Source organism: Astatotilapia calliptera, unplaced genomic scaffold (genome assembly GCF_900246225.1).
Source record: "Astatotilapia calliptera unplaced genomic scaffold, fAstCal1.2 U_scaffold_84, whole genome shotgun sequence".
Classification (NCBI taxonomy): domain Eukaryota; kingdom Metazoa; phylum Chordata; class Actinopteri; order Cichliformes; family Cichlidae; genus Astatotilapia; species Astatotilapia calliptera.
The window spans coordinates 49814-71586 of record NW_020535827.1 but is presented as its reverse complement, the minus strand read 5'-3'; the positions used below and the strand labels follow the sequence as shown (position 1 = coordinate 71586).

At 43.2% G+C, this 21773-nt stretch overlaps 1 protein-coding gene and 1 pseudogene across 1 annotated transcript; both read left to right on the top strand.

Annotated features, from left to right (window-relative positions):
• The first annotated feature begins 1129 nt into the window (after positions 1-1129).
• LOC113018442 (septin-5-like) lies at positions 1130-4289 on the top strand (annotated as a pseudogene).
• A 170-nt stretch (positions 4290-4459) lies between these two features.
• Positions 4460-13244, top strand: LOC113018441 (uncharacterized). Its single transcript, XM_026161508.1, has 2 exons — positions 4460-4929; positions 11750-13244. Exons 1-2 carry the CDS (start codon positions 4460-4462, stop codon positions 13041-13043), a joined length of 1764 nt encoding a protein of 587 aa, XP_026017293.1. The 3' UTR covers positions 13044-13244.
• Positions 13245-21773: the final 8529 nt, after the last annotated feature.

Genomic DNA, 21773 nt, shown 5'->3' with positions numbered 1-21773 from the left:
TCTTGAAGGTGGAGGTTTGAATCCAGGAGTTCATTCTGAGCTGCTGTAGTTGCTCATCAGCTTCCCAGTGAACCTTTTTAACCTGTGAGGGTTTCATGGTCTGTTTTCTAAAGAGTTAATTTGTTCTACTCAAACGAGGAAGTGCTTGGAGACGATGTGGTCAGTGTGTCAGTAGAAACTAAAAAGAAGAAGAGCCTGTTTCTTTGATTTACACCGCTCAGTCTTCATAGAGAAGGTACAGTTGCATTTTCTTTTCAGTTTCATTTTTGCTTTTTTGTATATTGAACTCTGATAATGATAAATGAGGATTATAGTAACTTTACACTGTGCTAATATTAGCTCTGCTTGTATGTTGCAGTCATGGCTGCGGCGTCGGCTCTGGTGTCTGAGGACAGTCTTCTTTGTCCCGTCTGTCTGAGTGTGTTCACTAAACCTGTGTCGATTCCCTGTGGACACAACTTCTGTATGAACTGTATCACAGAGTACTGGAGCACCCTGTCTGTACTCCAATGTCCACTGTGCAAAGAGATGTTTTACACCAGGCCGTTGCTTCGGGTTAACCCTGTCATTGATGAAATGGCAGAAAAGGTTAAAAAATCTGCTCAAGAAATGTTGTTGAGTTCATCTGAACAAGCAGGACATGAAGACGTGCTCTGCAGCATGTGCAGGGTCAAGGTCAGAGCCCTGAAGTCCTGTTTAATGTGTTTAGTGTCCTACTGTCAAACACATCTGGAGCCTCATCAGAGGATTTCAGCTTTGAAGAAACACAAGCTGATCGATCCAGTTCAGGACCTGGAGAGCAGAATATGTCGGGATCACGGTGAGCCTTTGGAGCTGATCTGCAGACTGGATCAAATGTTCTGTGTCGGTCCTGTAAATGCAGTGACCATAAAAACATGAAACAGTGAGTCTGGAGGACGAGGCTGAGATGAGGAAATCCCAGCTGAGATTAGAAAATAACAGCATGGATCAGATGATCCAGGAGCGTGAGCAGAAAATCCAGGAGCTTCAACAGTCAGTGAAGACCAGCAGAAGTAAAGCTGAGGAGGCGTTATCGTACAGCAGGAAGGTGATGACTGCTTTGGTGCAGCACATAAAGACAGAGTTCACCAGACTGTCTGAGGATCGAGACGAAGCAGGAAATAAATGAGACGGAGGCAGAAAGCTTTATTGATGAGCTGCAGGCAGAGATTACACACATGAAGAAGAAGAAGCTGCAGTGTCATGAAGCTTCGCTCATCAGAGACCCCTTCAGCTTCCTGGAGAACGTCCTCCCTCTTACCTACAATAAGCCCCAGCTGCAGGACTGGTCTGCTGTGACTGTAACCAGTGACCAGTTTATGATTCAGGAGACCCTGGCCGAGCTGGAGACAAAAGTCAGAGAAGAAGTCAGCATGCTGTGTAATATCAACTTCAGATGTGGGAAACAACAGAGGTATGATCTGAATGTTTTGATGACTTGATCCAGATACGGGTTCTCCTCGAAACACAGTGAGGTCACGCAATCAAAATCAGTCAGTCCCTTCATCTCGACACCCCTTTTTGTACATGAACTTTTGTTTATTTCATAAAAATAAAGAATAGTTTATCTCATATCTGAAAAATCAGTAGTAAACTTTATAAGTATTATACATGGGGTGGCTGTAGCTCAGGAGGTAAAGCAGGTCATCTACTGATCAGAAGGTTAGTGGTTCAATCCCTGGCTCCTCTAGTCTGCATGTCTAGTATCCTTGGGCAAGATACAAACCTCAAATTGCACTCCGATGCATCCATCAGAGTAAGATGTGTAGGAAGCTCTAAGACAGTGCTTGTGAGAATGGCTGTGATTGGGTGAATGTGGCATGTTGTATAGAGCACTTTGAGTACTCCGGGAGAGTAGAAAAGTGCTTTCAGTCCTTTCACCATAAAGAGGTATTACATAATAAAGGGACTGTAGAGAATTCTTGTGTTTGTCTGTTAGAGAAGGAGCTCCGCTGGCTGGTTATTAAATAGTGCAGAGGGTGGTCAGGTTTATGGACTGGTTCTTATACAGCGCTTTACTACTTGACCACTCTAAGTGCTTTATACAACGTTCCTCTTTCACCCATTTAAGCTTTGTTGTTTTTGCTACCTAAGAGCTCACTCTGATTGTAACATCGAAGAGCAACCTGCGGTTCAGCATCTTGCCCGAGGATGCTTTTGGAAGTCCAAATCCTTCTCAGAATTATAATCCAACACATCAATTAAAATCATGATGAGGAGGAGGAATAGAGTCAAATCCAAGTCCAACATGGACGATTTCCGGTGCTGCTGCTGAAATTTCCAACAGTGAACTTCTGGAATCCTTTGAACTGCCCTTCTCGCAGGACACTGGAGACTGACCCAGAATGCCTCCAGACATCCCAATTTACTTTTTAACTTTCAACTCCCCGCACCTCCCTCTCTCTTATATCTAGTCAAACAATCAGGTGTTTAAATAAGATTTACTGACCTTTAGCCCGTCCTTATTATCCTCTCCATCTCTAAGGCAAAGGTTATTCAGCTCACATTTCATTAGCACATTAACATGAGTCCTTTTAATCCAAATACTTTTCTCTTTAAAACTCAATACGTTCAATACAGGCCCCTTTTTTACTAAATCACACACTTTAAATGTTGCACATTCAGAGATCTCCTGATCTCATTCACACACACACGCTCAAAGTCACTCTCAAATAATTTTTACACAGGCTTTCAGCTTGCCTGAGTTAGACCTGCTGTAATTGCCCAACTTTCTGTGAATGGTACTCGTGGACAATAATCAATGGTCATGACAATCATAAACTGACCTCCCAGCCCATTGTTTCTTAAGCAGTGCTGCTTTCAGTCATTATGCAAATGTACTGTTTATAAGATTTGGGGATAGCTTCAGTCAGCTGAGACTGAAGAAGTCACTTGGACGAGTGACGAAACGTTTCTGTCCAGATGAACAGAATCAATCTACGGGTAATAAATCCATATTTGAATATCAGTTTCTTTTTGAGAGTAGACAATGACTGATCTCTAACTCAGTTCCTGTGACCTTAAATTGATTATTTATTTATTGATTCCTAACAGATGGAGAGGAGTTTTGATTTGTTTTTTTTATCTGTTTGTTTGTTTATTTGAAGGTCAACCATGTTTTCGTATTTTATTCAATTTTATTATTGAAGCTTCCCTGTGATATACCTGTTCATTTTATATTCCTTCTCACATGAATTATATACATTATTATTATTATTATTATTATTAAACTTAGTAAGACGTCTGGCTTCATCTGATTTCTGTATTTTGATCACATAAATGTTGAGTTTTGTCACCATACATGTTTGTGTCTTCAGGTTTTATCTCATTTAAACGTCATAGTGTTTGTAAAAGTAAAGTCTGAGCTGTACAGCAGCTGCATCAGTACAGATAACATGATAATCACAGACAGCAGTACTCATAAAGACTTCTGCATTCACTCTGCCCTCTGATTGAAACTCTGCTTTGGTGCAGGACGAGTAACGTCTCAAAATACAAGGACATCATCTCCAGAAGTGATCTGATCAGTTCAGGACCTCCTGCTGTCTACCAGCTGAGAGCAAAGAAACAGAAGTTTGGAACAAGAATGACTGTTGGAGAAAAAAGACAAGACAAGACAGACAGAACCATCTTACTTGTGGGAGAAACAGGAGCAGGAAAATCTACTCTGATCAACGCTCTGCTCAACTACACCATGGGAGTGAAGTGGGAGGATGGAGTCTGGTTTACGATTGTAGAGGAGGAGAAGAAAAGTCAGACATCAGATGTGATGGTGTACGAGATCTTTGGGTTTGAAGATGAAACTCTGCCCTACTCTCTGACCATCATCGATACTCCTGGATATGGAGTCATCGAACACGGTGGCATCTTCAGTCACAGATTATTGAACTTTGCTGGATGGAGTCCATGAAATTCATGCAGTGGGTCTGGTGATGAAGGCAACAGAGAATCGACTGAGTGATCGACTGATGTACGTCTTTGATTCAGTGATGTCTCTGTTTGGAAAAGATGTGGAGCAAAACATCATAGCTCTGATCACACACTCAGATGGAAGAAAACCTAAAAATGCTTTTAAAGCTCTTGAAGATGCAAAAATTAAATGTGCCAAAAATAAGAAGAATCAGTCTGTGTACTTCCTGTTTAATAACTGCCAGCTTGAAGACGAGGCAGAAAAATACCTGAAACTAAACTTTGAAAGCTCAGAGAGGAGTGAGAGGGTTCACAGCTTCCTGAAAGAAAGTACACCTCTGCAGCCAGAAGGACCCTGAAGTGTTAAAGGAAAGAATCAGACTGACAGCCTGCATCCAAAACCTGCAAGAAAGAATCAGATTCACTGAAGTAAACAGAGAGAGTGAAACAGACTCGGGAAGCTCTGCAGAAGAATGAAGTGGTCACTCCATGTGTTGTTTTTAAACATAAAGAACCTATCAGATCAGAGATGTGTGGGCCGGGTTTGAAAGCAGCTGTCAGCTGCACAGTCTGTGAGGAGAACTGTCACTATCCTGGATGCATCCTGGTGCCCTTAAATCACTGTGAGGTCTTTAGAGATGGTCTCTGCACGTCATGTACCAACAAGTGTCCTGCATCAGATCATGTGAAAGAAAAGTGGAGATATGTGACCAGGATAAGGAGCGGTCAGAAGAACAAAACACGAACAAAAAAGAAGGACGTTGATGTTTTTGAAAAGGAAATGAAACTGCTGACAGCAGAGAAGTCCCAGTTCCTGGATGAGTCCTACCAGCATGTAGTCAGACTGGAGCAGATCACTCTGAAAGCTGATTCAGCATCCGCTATTGTCCACTTGGACTTCCTGATTGAGAAGATTAAGGAGAGAGGAGACACAGACAATGTCCAGAAACTGGAGGAGATGAGAAGGAGAGAGGATGAAGGAATTAGAGGAGCTCTGAGGTATGTCAAACTGACAGCACTCACAGAACAGTGACTGGAGTTTATAATTACTAAGTATAAACTAGGTGTTTAATTATCAGAGAAAAGTGTACAGATCAATATCACTGCTGAAACACATCAGTGATAGTTTATCCTGGGTTTATTTCACTCTTAGTGTTCAAACAGTTTCTCTGCTCAGCGTGACACAGTCATAATAAACTACATTTCTGTAATCAATGAAGAGGAGGAGAAAAAAAACTGATTCTCATGGCTGGATTTGAATGTTAGCTATGGAAATGTGTCTTTTATCATAAAGAAACTGAAATCAATCAGTGTTTTGTGTGAGAACATGAAAACAAATACAATATAGAGAAATTGACATCTGGTTTAAAGGATGGAGAATTACACAAAACGTCTTATACTGAGGTAAAACTACAATGATGTGCAAAAAATCTTTAGTCCAGCATCTCATCCCCAAACTTTGATGGGCACTTCAAACTTTTCCAGCTGGGAACCATGGCCTCGGACTTGGAGGTGGCTGACTCGTTATCCCAGCCCCCTTCACTAAAGACAGGAGGGTTACAGCTGGAGGTTATTGTTCAGTCATGGACTATTTTAGTTAATGGAAAGATATTTAAAATAACTTTTATATAGAGTCCAACATTAAACATAAATGTTAAAATATAAATACCGTATTTTTTTTGGGCCAAAGGCCACACCAGATTATAAGGTGCATTAAGCCAAAACAAAACGGTCAGATAAGTCAAACATTACCTCAACCTCATCCTTCTTGGGCTTCCTCCACTTCTGTAACCATTGATTCATTAATGCTGAATTCTTCTGGCAGCTGCCTCTACTTCCCATGTTGTTGCAGTATATTAATGGACTAACCTCATATTGTGGATGGATTACTCAGTTTGGTTTCCTCCTGACTGAAGTTTGGTCCGTTTACAGCATCCCCTTAACCTTTATCGAGTGGAAAAAAGTTAGCGTTCATCCTCCAGCGCCACTGTGCTAATGTTATGCTAACATAGCTGTGTCCGCTAGCGATCACGTAGCACATAAATTTATGTACCAGCTAGCCTAACTTCAGTAACCCTACAAATGTCACAGAAAGTGGTTTAGTTTTCTGTCTTCATTTATGCTGGAAGTGATAGTGTTACACCCCTGAAAACAGGGAGTGATTTTGACTTGCTTCTCTCATGCAGTCGTTTATTGCAATCAAAATGAACATAAATGTTTCACATTCTGTACTGCTTAATGGCACATGGTAGAAGGAAAAGCTAAAAAATAATGTAACACAGTAAGGGGAATTGTTGAAAAGAATACATCAATGGGCCAATAGGCTCGACTATAGGAGCACAGGGGTGTGTTTAAATGAGACACAGAGACAAGATTTTAACTCAAAAGAACCAGACGACTGTAGTGAAATAAACCATTAAGCGTTGACAAGCACAGGTTAAAGACACTTTACAATGGTAGAAAGGAAACTTACAAAAAATTAAAAGAAGAGTAAAACACATAAACTACTAAGCAATGACTTTGGCCAAGTGTTACTTTTGGTTTTCAGTGTTGGGTTTCAATGTTCGGGTTTCAATGTATGGGTTTCAATGCTTGGGTGCACCCTAGTAACCTGACTCCTTAACTCTTATAGAAACAGATTACACAATCCAATGTACATTCAAATGAAAATCTCACGCTCTTTTCACATTGTGGAGAATTGTTCTACACAACAGCTCATTATTAAAGTCCCAAATAAAAAATGTCCAAGGGGTTAAAGTCCAAAAATTCCCAGGGTTTGAAAGAAAATAGGGGTGAGAGAACGTCAGTCAGTGGTCTCATGTATAACCAGCTGTGTGTGAAAGTGTGAGTGATACAGTCCTACCACACCGCAAGGTGCAGCAGATCATCAAGTGGAAAAGAAGCGAATCTCAGTCTGTCTAAGTCCAGGTGGGAAGGCTCGCCATCTATTTCACCGGAGGAATCCACCTCAGGAACAATTCAGCATACAAAAAAAACCCTGACCTGTCAACAGACAGGGTCAGAAGAGCAATTCAAATATTAATTACCGTACTTTCTGGACAATAGAGCGCACCTGTATATAAGCCGCATCAGCTCTATTTTTAAAAAAAAAAAAAAAAAAAAAAGATATACAAGCCGCACCCGGCTATAAGCCGCAGATATCTATGATTAAAAAATAGATATTTACTGCATGTACAGAACAATCTTGCACTGCAAATGTACATGTATGTACCTGAACAGATTCTTTCCGAACAATGCCTTTTAACACGGCAGCAACTTTGCTGATTAAAACAGAACCAAGAGAAAATAACCGCTATTTATTTACCTCCATTTTTCCTGTATTTGAAACCACAAGTCACTTTAATCATCTTCGCTGAAACCCATGAAGTCGTCTTCTTCAGTGTCGGAGTTGAACAGGCTCAGAAGCGCTTCATCACATCTGTCTCCATCAGTCTCGCTCTCCGTGTCACTGTCATCCTCCGGTGAAGTTGGCTCTGAAGGTGCGCCGCTCTGTTCGCGCAGCAGTCCAGCCTTTCGGAACCCATTGGTGATGGTGGATTCTTTCACAGCACTCCACGCTGTTAGGATCCACTGGACAGACATCAGAAAAGGATGCTTTTCGCATGCGGCCAGTTTTTGTGAATGACTTTTCACCGCTTGTCATCCCAAGTCTCCCACTCAACCCGTAGTGCAGCTTTAAATGCCCGATTTACACTGATGTCCAGTGGCTGCAAAAACTTTGTTGTACCTCCAGGAATCACAGCTGGAATGGAGTTTGTTTTCTTGATCGCTGCTTTCACAGAATCTGTGATGTGGGCCCTCATGCTATCCAAAACAAGCAGTGCTTTTTTCCAGTGAAAAAATCCTCCCGGGCGCTTCCCATAGCACTCCGTTAACCATTCCTTCATTAGACCTTCTATCATCCACCCTTTGGTGTTAACTTTGACCACTATGCTTTTCGGGAGTTGTTCTTTCGGCATAGTTATGCGCTTAAAAATCACCATTGGTGGAAGTTTTTGTCCAGATGCCGTGGATGCCAGAACGCAGGTGAAGTGCGTCCTCTCATGGCCTGTTGTTTTCAACAACATGGATGATGCACCTGTCTTGTTAACGGTCCTGGTCAGAGGCAGATCAAATGTTAAAGGTACTTCATCCATATTGATTATGTCGTCTGGTCCGATGGAGTTTTCTTGTATCTTTTTTTCAACGAATTTGTGGAAGTTTTCAACTTTTTCCTGATAGTCAGGGGGGAGTTGCTGACAGAGAGTGGTCCGATGGACAGGTTTTTACGTTTCATAAATCTGAAACACCATGACGGCCCCACCTTTGAAATCTTTAATATTCACTTCGCGGGCGATTGTTTTGGCTTTCAGTCGGATCTGTACAGTGGCTACACCTCGGCCACCCGCTCTCTGTGTGTTCACCCATTCCTCCAGGACATTTTCAAGTTCAGGCCACCTGCTTTTATGTCCTCTGAAAGCTTTTCTCGACTTTTGGCATTGCATGAGCTCTTCCCGCTGTCGCCTCCAACATCTCACCATAGACTCATTGACGCTAAGCTTGCGTGCAGCAGCGCGGTTTCCCTCCTGGATAGCAAGATCGATGGCCTTCAACTTAAAACTTGCATCATACGAACTTCTTCGTGTGGTTTCCATGATGAAGGGGCGAGGTATTGAAAATAATTACCAGTTGGTAATTTGTTGTGCGTGTTCTGTCTGCTAAAGAAAAAGTAGTGTATTCTTCTTTGCATTGATTTTTCATCTATCTTGTTTTTTATTCTAATTCTGGTTAGAGTCCCCCTAGTGGTGGAAGAAAAATCCACAGAATAGCCGCACCTTTGTATAAGCCTCATGGCTCAAAACCTAGGAAAAAAGTAGCGGCTTATAGTCCAGAAAGTACGGTATGCTGTTCTAGGTATAATTCACAACTTAGGATTTTGTGAAATCACATTCAACATCAATTTGCAATTAAAACACTCAAATTTGCAAAAATAAAACATCTCTCTTACACAAACTATGCATTAAACCAAGTAAAGTCAGTGCATATGCGACAATTATTAATCAAACAATTGACAGTAATTCAGTTTCTCAACGATAAAATGTGAAACAGACGTGAACTAACTAGACATACAACATGTGCTCACCGATCTCAGTGCATCACGGCCGAAAACAATGGTATGGTTTCTCTCGGTCGGGAAAATGCGGGGCTCTAAATAAGGTAACAGGACATTTTGAAGTATGACCAATTCGCGTTTGTCGCGTCTATTGCGTTCGGTGTGAATGCACCGTAAGACTGCAACTCTGCTTCCTGGTCCCAACTCTCCATAGTCATTTTTTTTTTCGGGGGGTTAATAAGTCTGTCGATATTTCTAGAAATGAGAGCTGCTCCATCCAAAGTGGGATGGATGCCGTCTCTCCTAACAAGAAGCCCACATCGTTTCTGGGACACCACTCAGACAGCCAGCAATTTAAGGAGAACATGCGGCTAAACATGTCACTCCTGATTGGGTCTGATTGGGTTACACAACGATTCAATACTGATTTTAGTGACCTCCAATTGACGTAACCGGGTGTCATTACTGCCGACGTGAATTATAATTTTACTGAATTTACGTTTACCCTTAGCCAGCAGTTTTAAATTTCATTCAATGTCGCCTGCTCTGGCCCCTGGAAGACAATTGACTATGGTTGCTGGTGTCTCTAGCTTCACATGTCTGAGAACAGAATCACCAATTACCAGAGTTTGACCCCCGGCGGGTGTGTCGCCGAGTGGGGAAAAACGGTTAGACACATGAACGGGTTGGTGGTGTACCTGGGGCTTCTGTTTAGGACTATGCTTCCTCCTCACCGTCACCCAGCCACCCTCTTTCCCCAGCTGCTTGGGAACAGCTAGCGGGGCCTACGCTATCTTCGGCTGCACCAGCTACAGTGGCCTGGCTAGCTACGGGTGAATGAAGGGTGCGAAGCCGAGTCTCCATATCTGTAATCCTGGCCTCCAGAGCTGCAAATATGCTACATTTGTTACAGGTATCATTACTGCTAAAGGAGGCTGAGGAGTAACTAAACATCTGACACAATGAGCAAGAAAGTGCAGGAGGGACTGGGACTCTCTAAATCTGGGACTCTTCACCATTGACCCTTAGAACTGAAGAAGCTTCTCAGATGAGAGGTGAAATGTCTTCAAGTAACTTAAAGAAGTCCAGACGCTTTTCTTTGCAAACTCCTTTGACTATGATGACCTGGATGACTGAGAACCTTCACAGACTTATCTAAAAGTTTTTAGTTAAACTGCTCTGCAGATAAGCTACTGTGTGTTGGAACAGGAACAGGAAGTAATACTCTACCTCTCCTGCCGTTAGCTTATTGGACATTATACAGTATAACACTGGGGCTCAAACAACTGAGGTTGTTTTGTATCTATGTGCACAAAACAACTGTAATATAATGCTTCTAAAGCTTACAAGACATAGAAGGGCTACCTATTAAATATATTAACAATGTACAGATTGTAAATTTATCAACTTTTAAACACTTTTACCTGAAAACAAGGGGAAAAGAATCACGAGATTTTTGATCATTTAGACTTGCTTCACTCATGCAGTTGTTTATTGCAATGAGGAAAGCGCACGAAAGCCCCCTTGTCAGAATGGAGACACTACCAATCAATCCCAGAAAAGGCTTACTAGCCGATCAGTGATGTGCAGATGGCATCTCTCTTGAATAAAATGAGAACCATTGGTGTAACATGAAAAAACTTGTCAACAATTTCTTTACTGTATTTACATTATTTTATCCTTATATCAACTAAGATGAATTAGTATTAACTGTATAACCCTTTTACTTTCAGTAGTCTTTCAACCTGTCACAATAGCAGAGCTTTATGTTTTAATGTTTTCAGAAATCTCTCAGTGAGAACATCGTATATCATGTTTAGGTGGAAACTAGTGAGCTAACTTCTTGCTAGCTTCTAACTCAGTTAGCTTTAATAAATTCTGTTTTCGTGGATGCCTGGATGTTAAACTTATTTGTTACACCTGGTAAAGCAGCAACGCTGATCATTTTATTAAAGATGAAAGAATTTAGACAGTTTTAACTCTCAGTGATGCTGCAGTGTTTGTTTGACTTTCAGACCTGAAGAGACGGAGTTTAGGACCCAGATTACTCCGCGACGCTCCTGACAACGGTATCCGTAACGCTCCAACAATCCATCAAGCAGTGCAGCTTTGTACCTTACCAAAGTCGTACTTAAACACTTTTTGACAGATTTTTGAGGGCCATGTACCACATAAAATTGGTTCAAGGTCAGTAAACACAACCAGAATTCATACATAAGGCGCACTGATGATTTTTGAGAAATTAAAGGATTTTAACTGCTCCTTATAGTATAGAAAATACGGTAAATAAAAATAAAATAAATAAATATAAAGTTTCACTTTCTCTACTTTGATGCCAGATGTTTAAATCTGCATAGAAAATCATCCCAATATTCTAATACTTACAATAAAAACTAAAAATGAAATTAAAACTGTATGAATCCAGGGCAGCAACAGCTGTGGCTCACCCAGATGATGTCATGCCAACCCAATCAAAGGTTGAGGGAAAATAAAAGTATAATTAAAAAGTAGCAGTGTGACCACTAATGCTTTGGTAGAGCAGACAAAACAAAAGAATCTATTTGGACAAAATAAAAAAAGGTTTAATTGTATGTGACCTTAGATTCTGAGCAGAAAAGCCTCAGCTCAGTTTTCAATGTTAAACAATAGGAACCTGTTCATAATGTTTGCATGTGTACTGAAGACATTCTATGCTTTTCTGTGCAGGATCAGTTTGATCTCATCACCACATGAAGACATCATCTCAGACAGTTTTCTCATCAGGTCAGGACCTCCTGCTGTCTACCAGCTGAGAGCAAAGAAACAGAAGACTGGAACTCTGACAAGAATGACTGTTGGAGAAAAACGTCCAAACAAGCCGAACAGAACCATCTTACTGGTGGGAGAAACAGGAGCAGGAAAATCTACTCTGATCAACGCTCTGCTCAACTACACCATGGGAGTGAAGTGGGAGGATGAAGTCTGGTTTATGATCGCAGAGGAGGAGAGAAGAAGTCAGACATCAGATGTGGTCGTGTACGAGATCTTTGGTTTTGAAGATGAAACTCTTCCCTACTCTCTGACCATCATCAATACTCCTGGATATGGAGACACCAGAGGGACTGAGCATGATGACACCATCAGTTACAGATTATTGGACCTGTTTCAATCAGACGATGGAGTCCATGAAGTTCATGCTGTGGGTCTGGTGATGAAGGCGAGTGTGAATCGACTGAGTGAGCCATTGAGGTACGTCTTTGATTCAGTGATGTCTCTGTTTGGAAAAGATGTGGAGAAAAACATCATAGCTCTGATCACACACTCAGATGGAAGCAGACCTGAAAACCCTCTTCAAGCTCTTGAAGCTGCAAACATTAAATGTGCCAAAAATGAGGACAGTCAGCCTGCTCACTTCCTGTTTAATAACTGCCAGCTTGAAGAGCGAATGGAGGAAAACACAATTTTTAGAAATTCATGGGAACTTACACAGACAAACATGGATCATTTGACAGACTTGTTGGGAAAATCGAATCCTCAGAAACTGGTGAAAACAGCCGAAGTGTTAAATGAACGAATAAGACTGAAAGCCTCCATCCAAAACCTGGAAGACAGATTCGAGCTGGCTGAACTGAAACAGACAGAAATCAGAGAGATCCGAGAAGCTCTGAAGCAGACGAATCACAGAAATAAAATAGAAATTGAGAAAATATTGAGTCTTTTGGAAAATCTTGAAAAGGAAATGAAAGTGCTGACAGCAGAAAAGGAAAAGTGGCTAAGTGACTCCTACCAGCATGCTGTCAGACTGGAGGAAATCGCTCTGAAAGCTGATTCAGCATCCACTGTTGTGCACTTGGACTTCTTGATTGAGAAGATGAAGGAGGAAGGAGACACGGAGAAGGTCCAGAAACTGGAGGAGATGAGGAGAGAGGATGGAGGAACCAAAGAATCACAGAGGTACAAACTTGGTCAAACAACATCAGCTAGCAAAAACATTGGGAGACCCTCCCTCTGGTATAAGTGAAACATGTAAAGAAGCATCAGGCAGCTGTGTAGATTGCTTTTTTTCCCTGATACTGCTTTATGCTACATGTTCAGATGTACACCATGTGGTTGTTGTTGTGGACACGAGGGAATATCAAGTATACTTTCATATTTTATCCAGTTATTAAAAAATATAAATTCTCATTTATAAAAAAAACCCTTTGAGTTATTGCTTTTTCTTTATTAATATACCTGTATTTCACAAAGATACCTGTACTTATGTAACAGCATATAACAAATATCACTACATAAATAAAACATTGTTATTGTGCAGAGCAGGTCTGAGCTGTCTCAAACTGTACGACTGAATCTCGTTAGAAGTTCATAGGTTAGAAGTTTGTAGGTCACGATGCAGGTTCTCACACTATACGGCCCGATGCTCTGATGCGACCTGAGTGCTCACACTGTGCCTCCATAACATGAAGGTTATAACCAGTGTTGGTCAAGTTACTTGAAAAAAGTAATCAGTAACTAAACTTTCAGCCCAATTCTACTTTTTCTACATAATCCATCATACAAAATGTAATCAAATGGAAAAGTCTCTTTTTAACTTGTTTTATTAGTTTTAATCTTTTAACTTTATGCATCAAGCAAAAATTTAATTATCTGCAACATTCTCTGACTTGAATAAATTAGTTTAACATTTAAACCTATTTTCTGCACATTCCAGCACATAAAATAAAATATTTTTTGTGTTTACACTCAGTCTTTCAAATAGATGCAAGTAAAACACAGCAGAAAATAAATAAAGTCAAAGACTCAGCGGTCCTGTTGCTCTATTTTCACCTGTAAAGCAGGAGTGGGGTAGGCGGAGGTTTACCCTGGCGCAGGTGTGCCGCGGTCAGTGGAAGAATCCGCGAGTTTCTCTGTGAGTTTCCCATTACGTCGTAGCTACTCGGTGCTTGTTGGAAGTTTAGGGGTTTTTTTCGCTGTAAAAAGAAGTTTTCTTCCCACGCACAGCGGACACTAATGTTTTTGTCACTTTTTATGGAATCAAACTCAAAGTAAGGTCAGTACTTCCACGCTTTAAACGCTGCACGCTCATACTCTCTCTGCACTCGATATGTGATCCACTGTTGATCTGCACACAGCTGTTGTCACGAACGTCGCACTCGCTTACGTCATAAGACATTCTCGCAAAAAACCACGGTTTTAGTAACGCAGTAACGCAGCGTTCCTACGGGAAAGTAACGGTAATCTAATTACCGTTTTTGCGATAGTAATCCCTTACTTTACTCGTTACTTGAAAAAAGTAATCGGATTACAGTAACGCGTTACTGCCCATCTCTGGTTATAACACAAAATCTGTCTCTTTCACTCACACAGACACTCATCACCATCATCAACTTTGCTAAATTGCTAATGAAAAACATTGACCAGGCAGCTGTGACTGAGCAGCAACGTCCATCCAACTATTTTCACAGTTGTCGTGGTTGTGATGGCTGATCAATCAGTTTGATCTGTTTGATTATTGATCAGTGATGTCAGACTGGAGTCAGTGTGATGTTGTTGTTGTGTGTTTGAGACTTTTAGTCTCATGAAGGTCTCTGCTGCCGTAGATCCTCTGAACTGTGACAGAGGTCTCACTCTGGAGGAAACTCTCAGCACTTTCCAGCAGCTCCTCCATCATGGAGGACGTTCCCTCACTGTAACAGGTGGAGGAGAGGAAGCACAGGTGGATCCTCTGAGGAAGAGGACCGTTCCTACAAACCACATGATCACATGACCAGAGGGGCGTGGCCTTCAGTGGTAGTAATAAAGGAACAGATTTGAAGGCTCCAACAAAGCAGACCTGTGATCACTTTGACTCAGTATGATGGATTGTTTGGATTTGTCTTTGTTTCTCTGGCTTTTCTTGTGTGTCTGTGTGTCTTTGTGTGTTGGATGGAGTCATGTGACCTGCCCAGGGACGACACATGAGCAGCTCAAATCTGGCAGGTTTCCATCTTCTGTTTTTATCCTGATGTCCATGAACATGAACTCTGTCCCTGTCAGATAAATCCAGATAAAAACAGCCGGTTACATTAAATCTGATCCAGTGTTGTTCTTCTTCTGTGGTGTTTGTGATGGAGCAGCTGCTCCTGATGTGTGTGAAGATGAAACCTGGGCTCCTGCAGCTTTCTTTGCTACAGAAAGTTACATTTAAGATGTTTAATGTCACATACAATGAAGTTTAGGACTCATTTAAACCAGCATGAACTAACAGTTGTACAAGGAAAGGGAAATAAATGAGATGGAGACTTGGAGGGCCACACATCTGCTGTACCCTCATACATCAACATCTGCACTGAGAGTGTAGCAACAACAAAGACTGTGAAAGTGTTCCCAAAGCAGAAGCCATGGCTCAACAGTGAGGTGCAAGCTCTACTGAGAGCAGCGCCTTCAGATCAGGAGACCAACAAACCTACAAAGAGGCGTCTAATCTAAAGGCATCAAAGAATCCAAACGCAGATTCAAACAGCGCATCGAGGAACACTTTAACACAAACAACTCCAGAAACATGTGGTGGGGATCAAGACACTCACTGCTACAAGGACAATCGCACACAAACAAACTCCCCCCACATCACCTCACCTGACACCATAAAGCAGTTCTTCATGACCAACAAAACAGTGACACCAACACCTATCCTGCGTTACAGAGAGGGACGACGCCCCCATCCAGCTGGAGCAGCATCAGGTCAGAGCCACACTGTGCAGAGTCTATGCGAGGAAAGCAGCTGGTGCTGACGGTGCAGCCGGTGGAGAGCTTAAAGCATGTGCAGACCAACTAGCAGAGGTTTTCACCACCAACTTCAACCTGCTACAGTCTGTAGAAGGCCAACAGGTGGACAGAGGACGCCATAATTACAGCTCTTCACACAACCCTCACACATCTGGACAGTAGGAAACACGTACGTGAGAATGCTGTTTGTGGACTTTGCCTCTGACTTCTTTTCCTGAACCAGACCCTGCAGGATCCACCTGAGGATCCCAGTCCTGGACCCTGTTTGTAACCAGGGGGATCCCAGGCCTGATTATTGCTGATGTGTTATAAATATTCTTGTTTTATTCTCATTAAATAAATATGTGTATAAATATGTGGACTCATGTTTCAGTCCTGGACATTGATGCTTGTTTGTTTGAAAGGACACAGATGGACCTTGTCTCCTTCTTTCCTTCCTTTTTGTGTCCTAAGTGCTTCATCTGCTGCGCTTCACTCTGTTACTTTGGACTGATTTCACTCACACTTTGTTTCCATGGTTTCTTTGCATCACGCTGACAGCACGTGAACAACACGACATGTTTGATCTCAAAGAAGGAGCAGCATCCTCTCTCCACCCTGTTTCTCCATCTTCTACAACACCTGATTCATTCCAGTTTCTCTGCTTTCACTTTGATTCCTGAGCGTCTGTGATGAACACACTATCAGCATCACTGACATGTTTCATCATTTAAAAACACTTCCTGTCACTGTGGTGGTTACAGTGACATCATGCAGTTTGTGCTTTGACCTCCAGAGGGCGACAAATCAGCACAGACAGAGAGCTCCATTCAAACTTTGCTGCCATCAGGAATAATTCTTCAAATATAATCATCAGTGTTTGAGCAGTTATGATATCAGGGACAATCTAGACATGTGTGACAATACTGAACATGTCACATGACACACCTTCAACGTCATGTGATCCACTCTCAGTCTGCACTTTCAGTCATGACTTCAACAGGTTGAAATGAGCTTGGAAGAAACATTCAGTGATTGCATTTGATTTCAGAGCCCTGCTGTTCCCCATCTGCCCTGTAGGTGGCCTCAGTGTGTTCCCACTGTTTCCAATCACCTGACCCGTCCTCCATCAGCACACCTGCTTTCTGCTCATCCTTCTTCATGCACAAGTGAAGACAGAAAGTGTGGCTGGATCTGTAGACTGGAAACAGAAACTCATGTGAATATTTGTAGTATAAAAAGGTTTGTTCCAAACAGAGTAAGAAGTCTGGATTGCCTATATGTCAAAGGAGCTTACAAAGAAAAGCGTCTGGACTTCTTTTAGTTACTTGAAGATGTTTCACCTCTCATCCAAGAAGCTTCTTCAGTTCTAAGGTCAAATGGTGGGGAGTCCCAGATATTAACCTAGTGGGAGTAACCCCCCCACAGAGGGACAAAAGGACCCCTTGATGATCCTCTAATCGCCTGAGCCAAGGTGTGAAACTGGGTGTGGGTCCCAATCAGCCAGAGTTTCGGGTGAGTTCATTGTGAAACCTGGCCCCACCTTATGATAAGGTGGCCCCACACCTTGGTGGGGGCCAGGCCAGATGTCAAACTAAGGATGTCAAACTAAGGAAAAGACCAACAGCTAAACTAAACTGGGAAAAGCTAGAGCTAAACATGCAAACTATGACAAATACATGAACCTGAGCAGGAGCGGGAAGATATGAGAAATCCAGATATGTGGCAAGATAAACAGACGACCTGACACTAAATAAAGGGTGGAGGGTAATGAGGGAAATGAGAACACCTGGGGACACAGTTGACACAAATAAACCTGAACGCCACAGCGGAAGCACAACTAAGCTGGAGGTTTCTTCCTGTTAGAAATGAATTTCTTCCCTCCCCCTGTCACCCAAATACTTGCTAATAAGGGGTCATCTTATTATTGTAGGATCTCCTCGACACAAATGTTGATGTGATTTCATGCCATCGAAATAAAACTGAACTGAATTGAATGAAACAGCAGATTATCAAATAATTTGCCGTTGCATGGTTTCTGGACTGGTGTCACTCATAGGAATAATTTTCTGTTGCAGAAGATGAGAAGATTATGAAACACCCCCTGGATGAACTTAATGGGTTGAAACTTAGTTTTGTTTGACAGTTCAATCAATCAATCAAAGCTTTATTCGCCACATGCAGGTTGCCCTGCAGTGAAATGGGGACCCCCCCCCCCCCCCCCGACCTTACACACACAACACAGACATCACATGGGGATACAAGTCGCAGATCGGTAGCGTTACAGAAAAACACTGAAATATACACTACAATGGGAAAGTACAAGAGGAAAAAAGAGACCTCTACTCATGCTGTGCTTCCATGGTAGGACAGCATGAGAACAGGAAACAAAGAAACTCCTCTGCACAAAAAGCACATAATGTCCACAGCACAACTTTGTGAAAGACATGACAAGCCACAGGATTGGGTGGGGGGGAGGAGTAATGCGAAGCGAACACAGCAGCCGCCCTGCACAGCGATACCATTCCAGCGCGGGCTCAGACCCACTCAACGCACTCAGGACGCACTCAACGACGTCGACTGGGACATGTTCAGAGCATGCGCAGTCGACATCAACGAGTTTACGGAAGTAGCAGTATGCTTCGTCAATATGCTAGCGGAGGAGATTATCCCCACTGCGAGAGTCACCACATTCCCAAACCAGAAACCGTGGATGGACAGATCGATCCGCACTGCAGTAAACGCCAGGACCGCCTCCTACAACGCGGGTCTCGCCACTGGCGATATGAGCGCCTACAAAGCGGCCTCATGCGGCGTGCGGCGCGCGGTGAGAGATGCCAAACGCCGGTACCGGGAACGTGTGGAGTCCCGCTTCCACCAGGGCGACACACGGAGTATGTGGCACGGACTACGCACCATTACGGACTACAAAGCCAGGGACACTGCGCCGATCAACGCCGACTCTGCATTCACCAACGAGCTGAATCGGTTCTACGCCCGTTTCGAGGTTAGCCAGGCGGCTAATGCTATCTACCGCCTGGCTACCGAGGACAGTGACGTCATCAGCGAGAGACCGGTGACCAGCATCGCGGAGCATGACGTCCGAGCGGCACTGAGGAGAGTGAACACAAGGAAAGCGGCGGGGCCAGACGGCATCACCGGCCGTCTGCTGCGCTGCTGTGCTGACCAGCTAGCAGGTGTGTTCACTTACATCTTCAACGAGTCCCTGGCGAAGTCTGTGGTCCCCACATGCTTCAAAAGATCCACCATCATCCCTGTGCCCAAGAACAGCAAACCCTCATCCCTGAACGATTACCGGCCAGTTGCACTGACCTCGGTAGTAATGAAGGTGTTTGAGAGGCTGCTGAAGAACATCATCTCCTCCTCCATCCCAGACATCACAGATCCGCTGCAGCTCGCCTACAGATCCAACAGATCCACAGAGGATGCCATCGCCCACGTCCTACACACCACTCTCAGCCACGTGGACAAGAAACAGGGTAACTATGTGCGAATGCTGTTTGTTGATTACAGTTCAGCGTTTAACACAATAGTGCCCTGCAGACTGTTCACAAAGCTGAGGGATCTGGGACTTAACAGCCGTCTGTGTGCATGGGTGTTGGACTTCCTCACTGGCAGAACTCAGGTGGTGAGGGTGGGCAGGTGCTTCTCCAACAGCATCACCATCAACACAGGAGCACCTCAGGGATGTGTCCTCTCGCCACTGCTCTACTCCCTCTACACTTCAGACTGTGTGGCCACCCATGGCTCCAACACCATTGTGAAGTTTGCTGACGACACAGTGGTGTTGGGTGCCATCTCCAACAACGATGAGGCGGCCTACATGGATGAAGTGAAGAATCTGGCATCGTGGTGCCAGGACAACCACCTCCAGCTGAACTTCAGCAAGACCAAGGAGCTGGTGGTGGACTTCAGAAGGGGTCAGCACAGAGACTACAAGCCTATTATCATCAATGGAGCTCCAGCGGAGAGGGTGCAGTCCTTCAAATATCTTGGTGTCCACATCTCCTCAGACCTGACATGGGCTGCCCACATTCAGGTCCAGACCAAAAAGGCTAGGCAGCGCCTGTATCACCTACGACAACTGAGGAAGTTCAGGGTCTCTCCAAAGATCCTCAGGATTTTCTATACAGGCGCTGTGGAGAGCATCCTCACACAGAACATGACAACAGCTGTGTGAAGGACCAAAAAGCTCTCCAGAGAGTGATCCGTACAGCAGAACGCTGCTGCAGGATTGCTCTCCCCCCGCTTCAGGACACCTACACCAGGAGATGCCGGACTAGAGCAGCGCAGATACTGAAGGACCCGTCCCATCCTGGCAACAAACTGTTCCAACTTCTGCAATCTGGTAGAAGGTTCCGCATCATCCGGGCAAGGACAGAGAGACTCAAGAGGAGCTTCTATCCCCAAGCCATCCGTGCCCTAAACACACACACCCGCCCTCTCACATCATCTATAATTGACTGAGTCAGGACTCTTCCAGACACTCTAAACCAAGGCACAATGTACATTTCAATTCCTTTAAATTTAAATATGTTTATATTGTCTATCCTGTAAAATAGTCAGATGTCTATTCATATTAATGTACAGAATTCACCTGCTTGCTGCTACTACTGCACATTCACCCAGTGTATATACTATATATATATATAATGTTCCTCCTCTACACCCCCCCCCCCCCCCCCCCCAATTTTTGCACATGTCGAGGAGCGTGCAAGGCCACATTTCACTGTGTGTTATACTTGTATAACTATGCATGTGACAAATAAAGAACCTTGAACCTTGAACCTTGACCCGCCGTGTTCCCCCGCAGGAAACAAGCATCGAAGGCGTTTGGAAAGCGAGGGGGGATGAGTGTGTGCTTATCAATATAAGTGTGTGTGTGTGCGTGTCCATAGTTCAGCTGAGACAGTGTCCTTCGCCCTGCCAGGCTAAGTAAACAGTCTTCCAGCCAACCCAGGTGGCCTTGCAGGGAATGGGAAGGAACAGACTAAACACAGCCGTTATCAGGGTGTTGTTGTTCGGCTCCAGCCTCGAGACCGCCGCTGGCGCCAAAGGGGTAGCCACATGAAGTGATGGTGCTTTTTACTTTAGTGCGAACAGCTCATATGAATTTCAAGCCAGCTCCGATCAGCCAGAACGCTGTTACCATGGTTCCGAATAGGTCGATATCTTCAGCACTCAGGCTCACCCGAGCCCAAACTTCTCGTTAAAGGGTGTCAATTGCATTTAGGGACCAGTTGATCCAATCCATAATTCCTCTTTTAGGTTTTAGAGAGCAGACTGTGAGAGAGTGTTCCAGGGAAAAGTAAAAACACAAGACAAGGACATAAGCGGCTAAGCAGGGAAGATAAGGGAGAGGAGAGGAGAAAAAGTGCGACCAGCTTCGCTGAGAGCCAAACGAGAATATTTATTATAGAGGACGTTTATTGTCATTACCAGTGTTTTGGTAAGTGGAAAAATATCCCAGATACATAAATGACTTTGTGGATGTGGTGAACATAGGAAGTTGAACAGGATCTAGACTAGACTAGACTGTAAACAGAGAAACTCCCTGGCTTTCAATATTTGCATCGGTCATATTCCAAAGAAAGCATACAGTGAGTGTGAGAGCTGAGCAGGGATCAGTGTATTCACACTGGCAGCTACAACAAGGTTTCATTTCAACAGTGAACTTTACTATGACCAGTCTGACCAGTTTGAAGGCAAATATACACAGTGATGGACTGCAGGAAGCTGCAGTTAGATAAACAGTAAAGAGCAAGCACAAAGACAGTAAAATGATCAGGATCCATTAAAAAATGATGGACTAATTTGATTTGTCTTTATTAAAGTTTTTTCTTGTTTATCTTTTGATAAAATTGCTGTCATTGGAGGAAGTCTGATTATGAATTAATAAATTAATCAATTGGTTGATGTTTGTTACATCTGAACACAGAAACACACGCAGAGAAATCAAATGCAAATTCTATGCAATGAAATAGGA

What these genes read in the sequence shown, in the direction of transcription:
- LOC113018441 (XM_026161508.1), top strand. Translation starts at nt 4,460, where the DNA reads ATGTGTGGGCCGGGTTTGAAAGCAGCTGTCAGCTGCACAGTCTGTGAG. An exon ending in GGAATTAGAGGAGCTCTGAG is followed by an intron (nt 4,930 to 11,749) that starts GTATGTCAAACT and finishes TTTTCTGTGCAG; the next exon opens with GATCAGTTTGATCTCATCAC.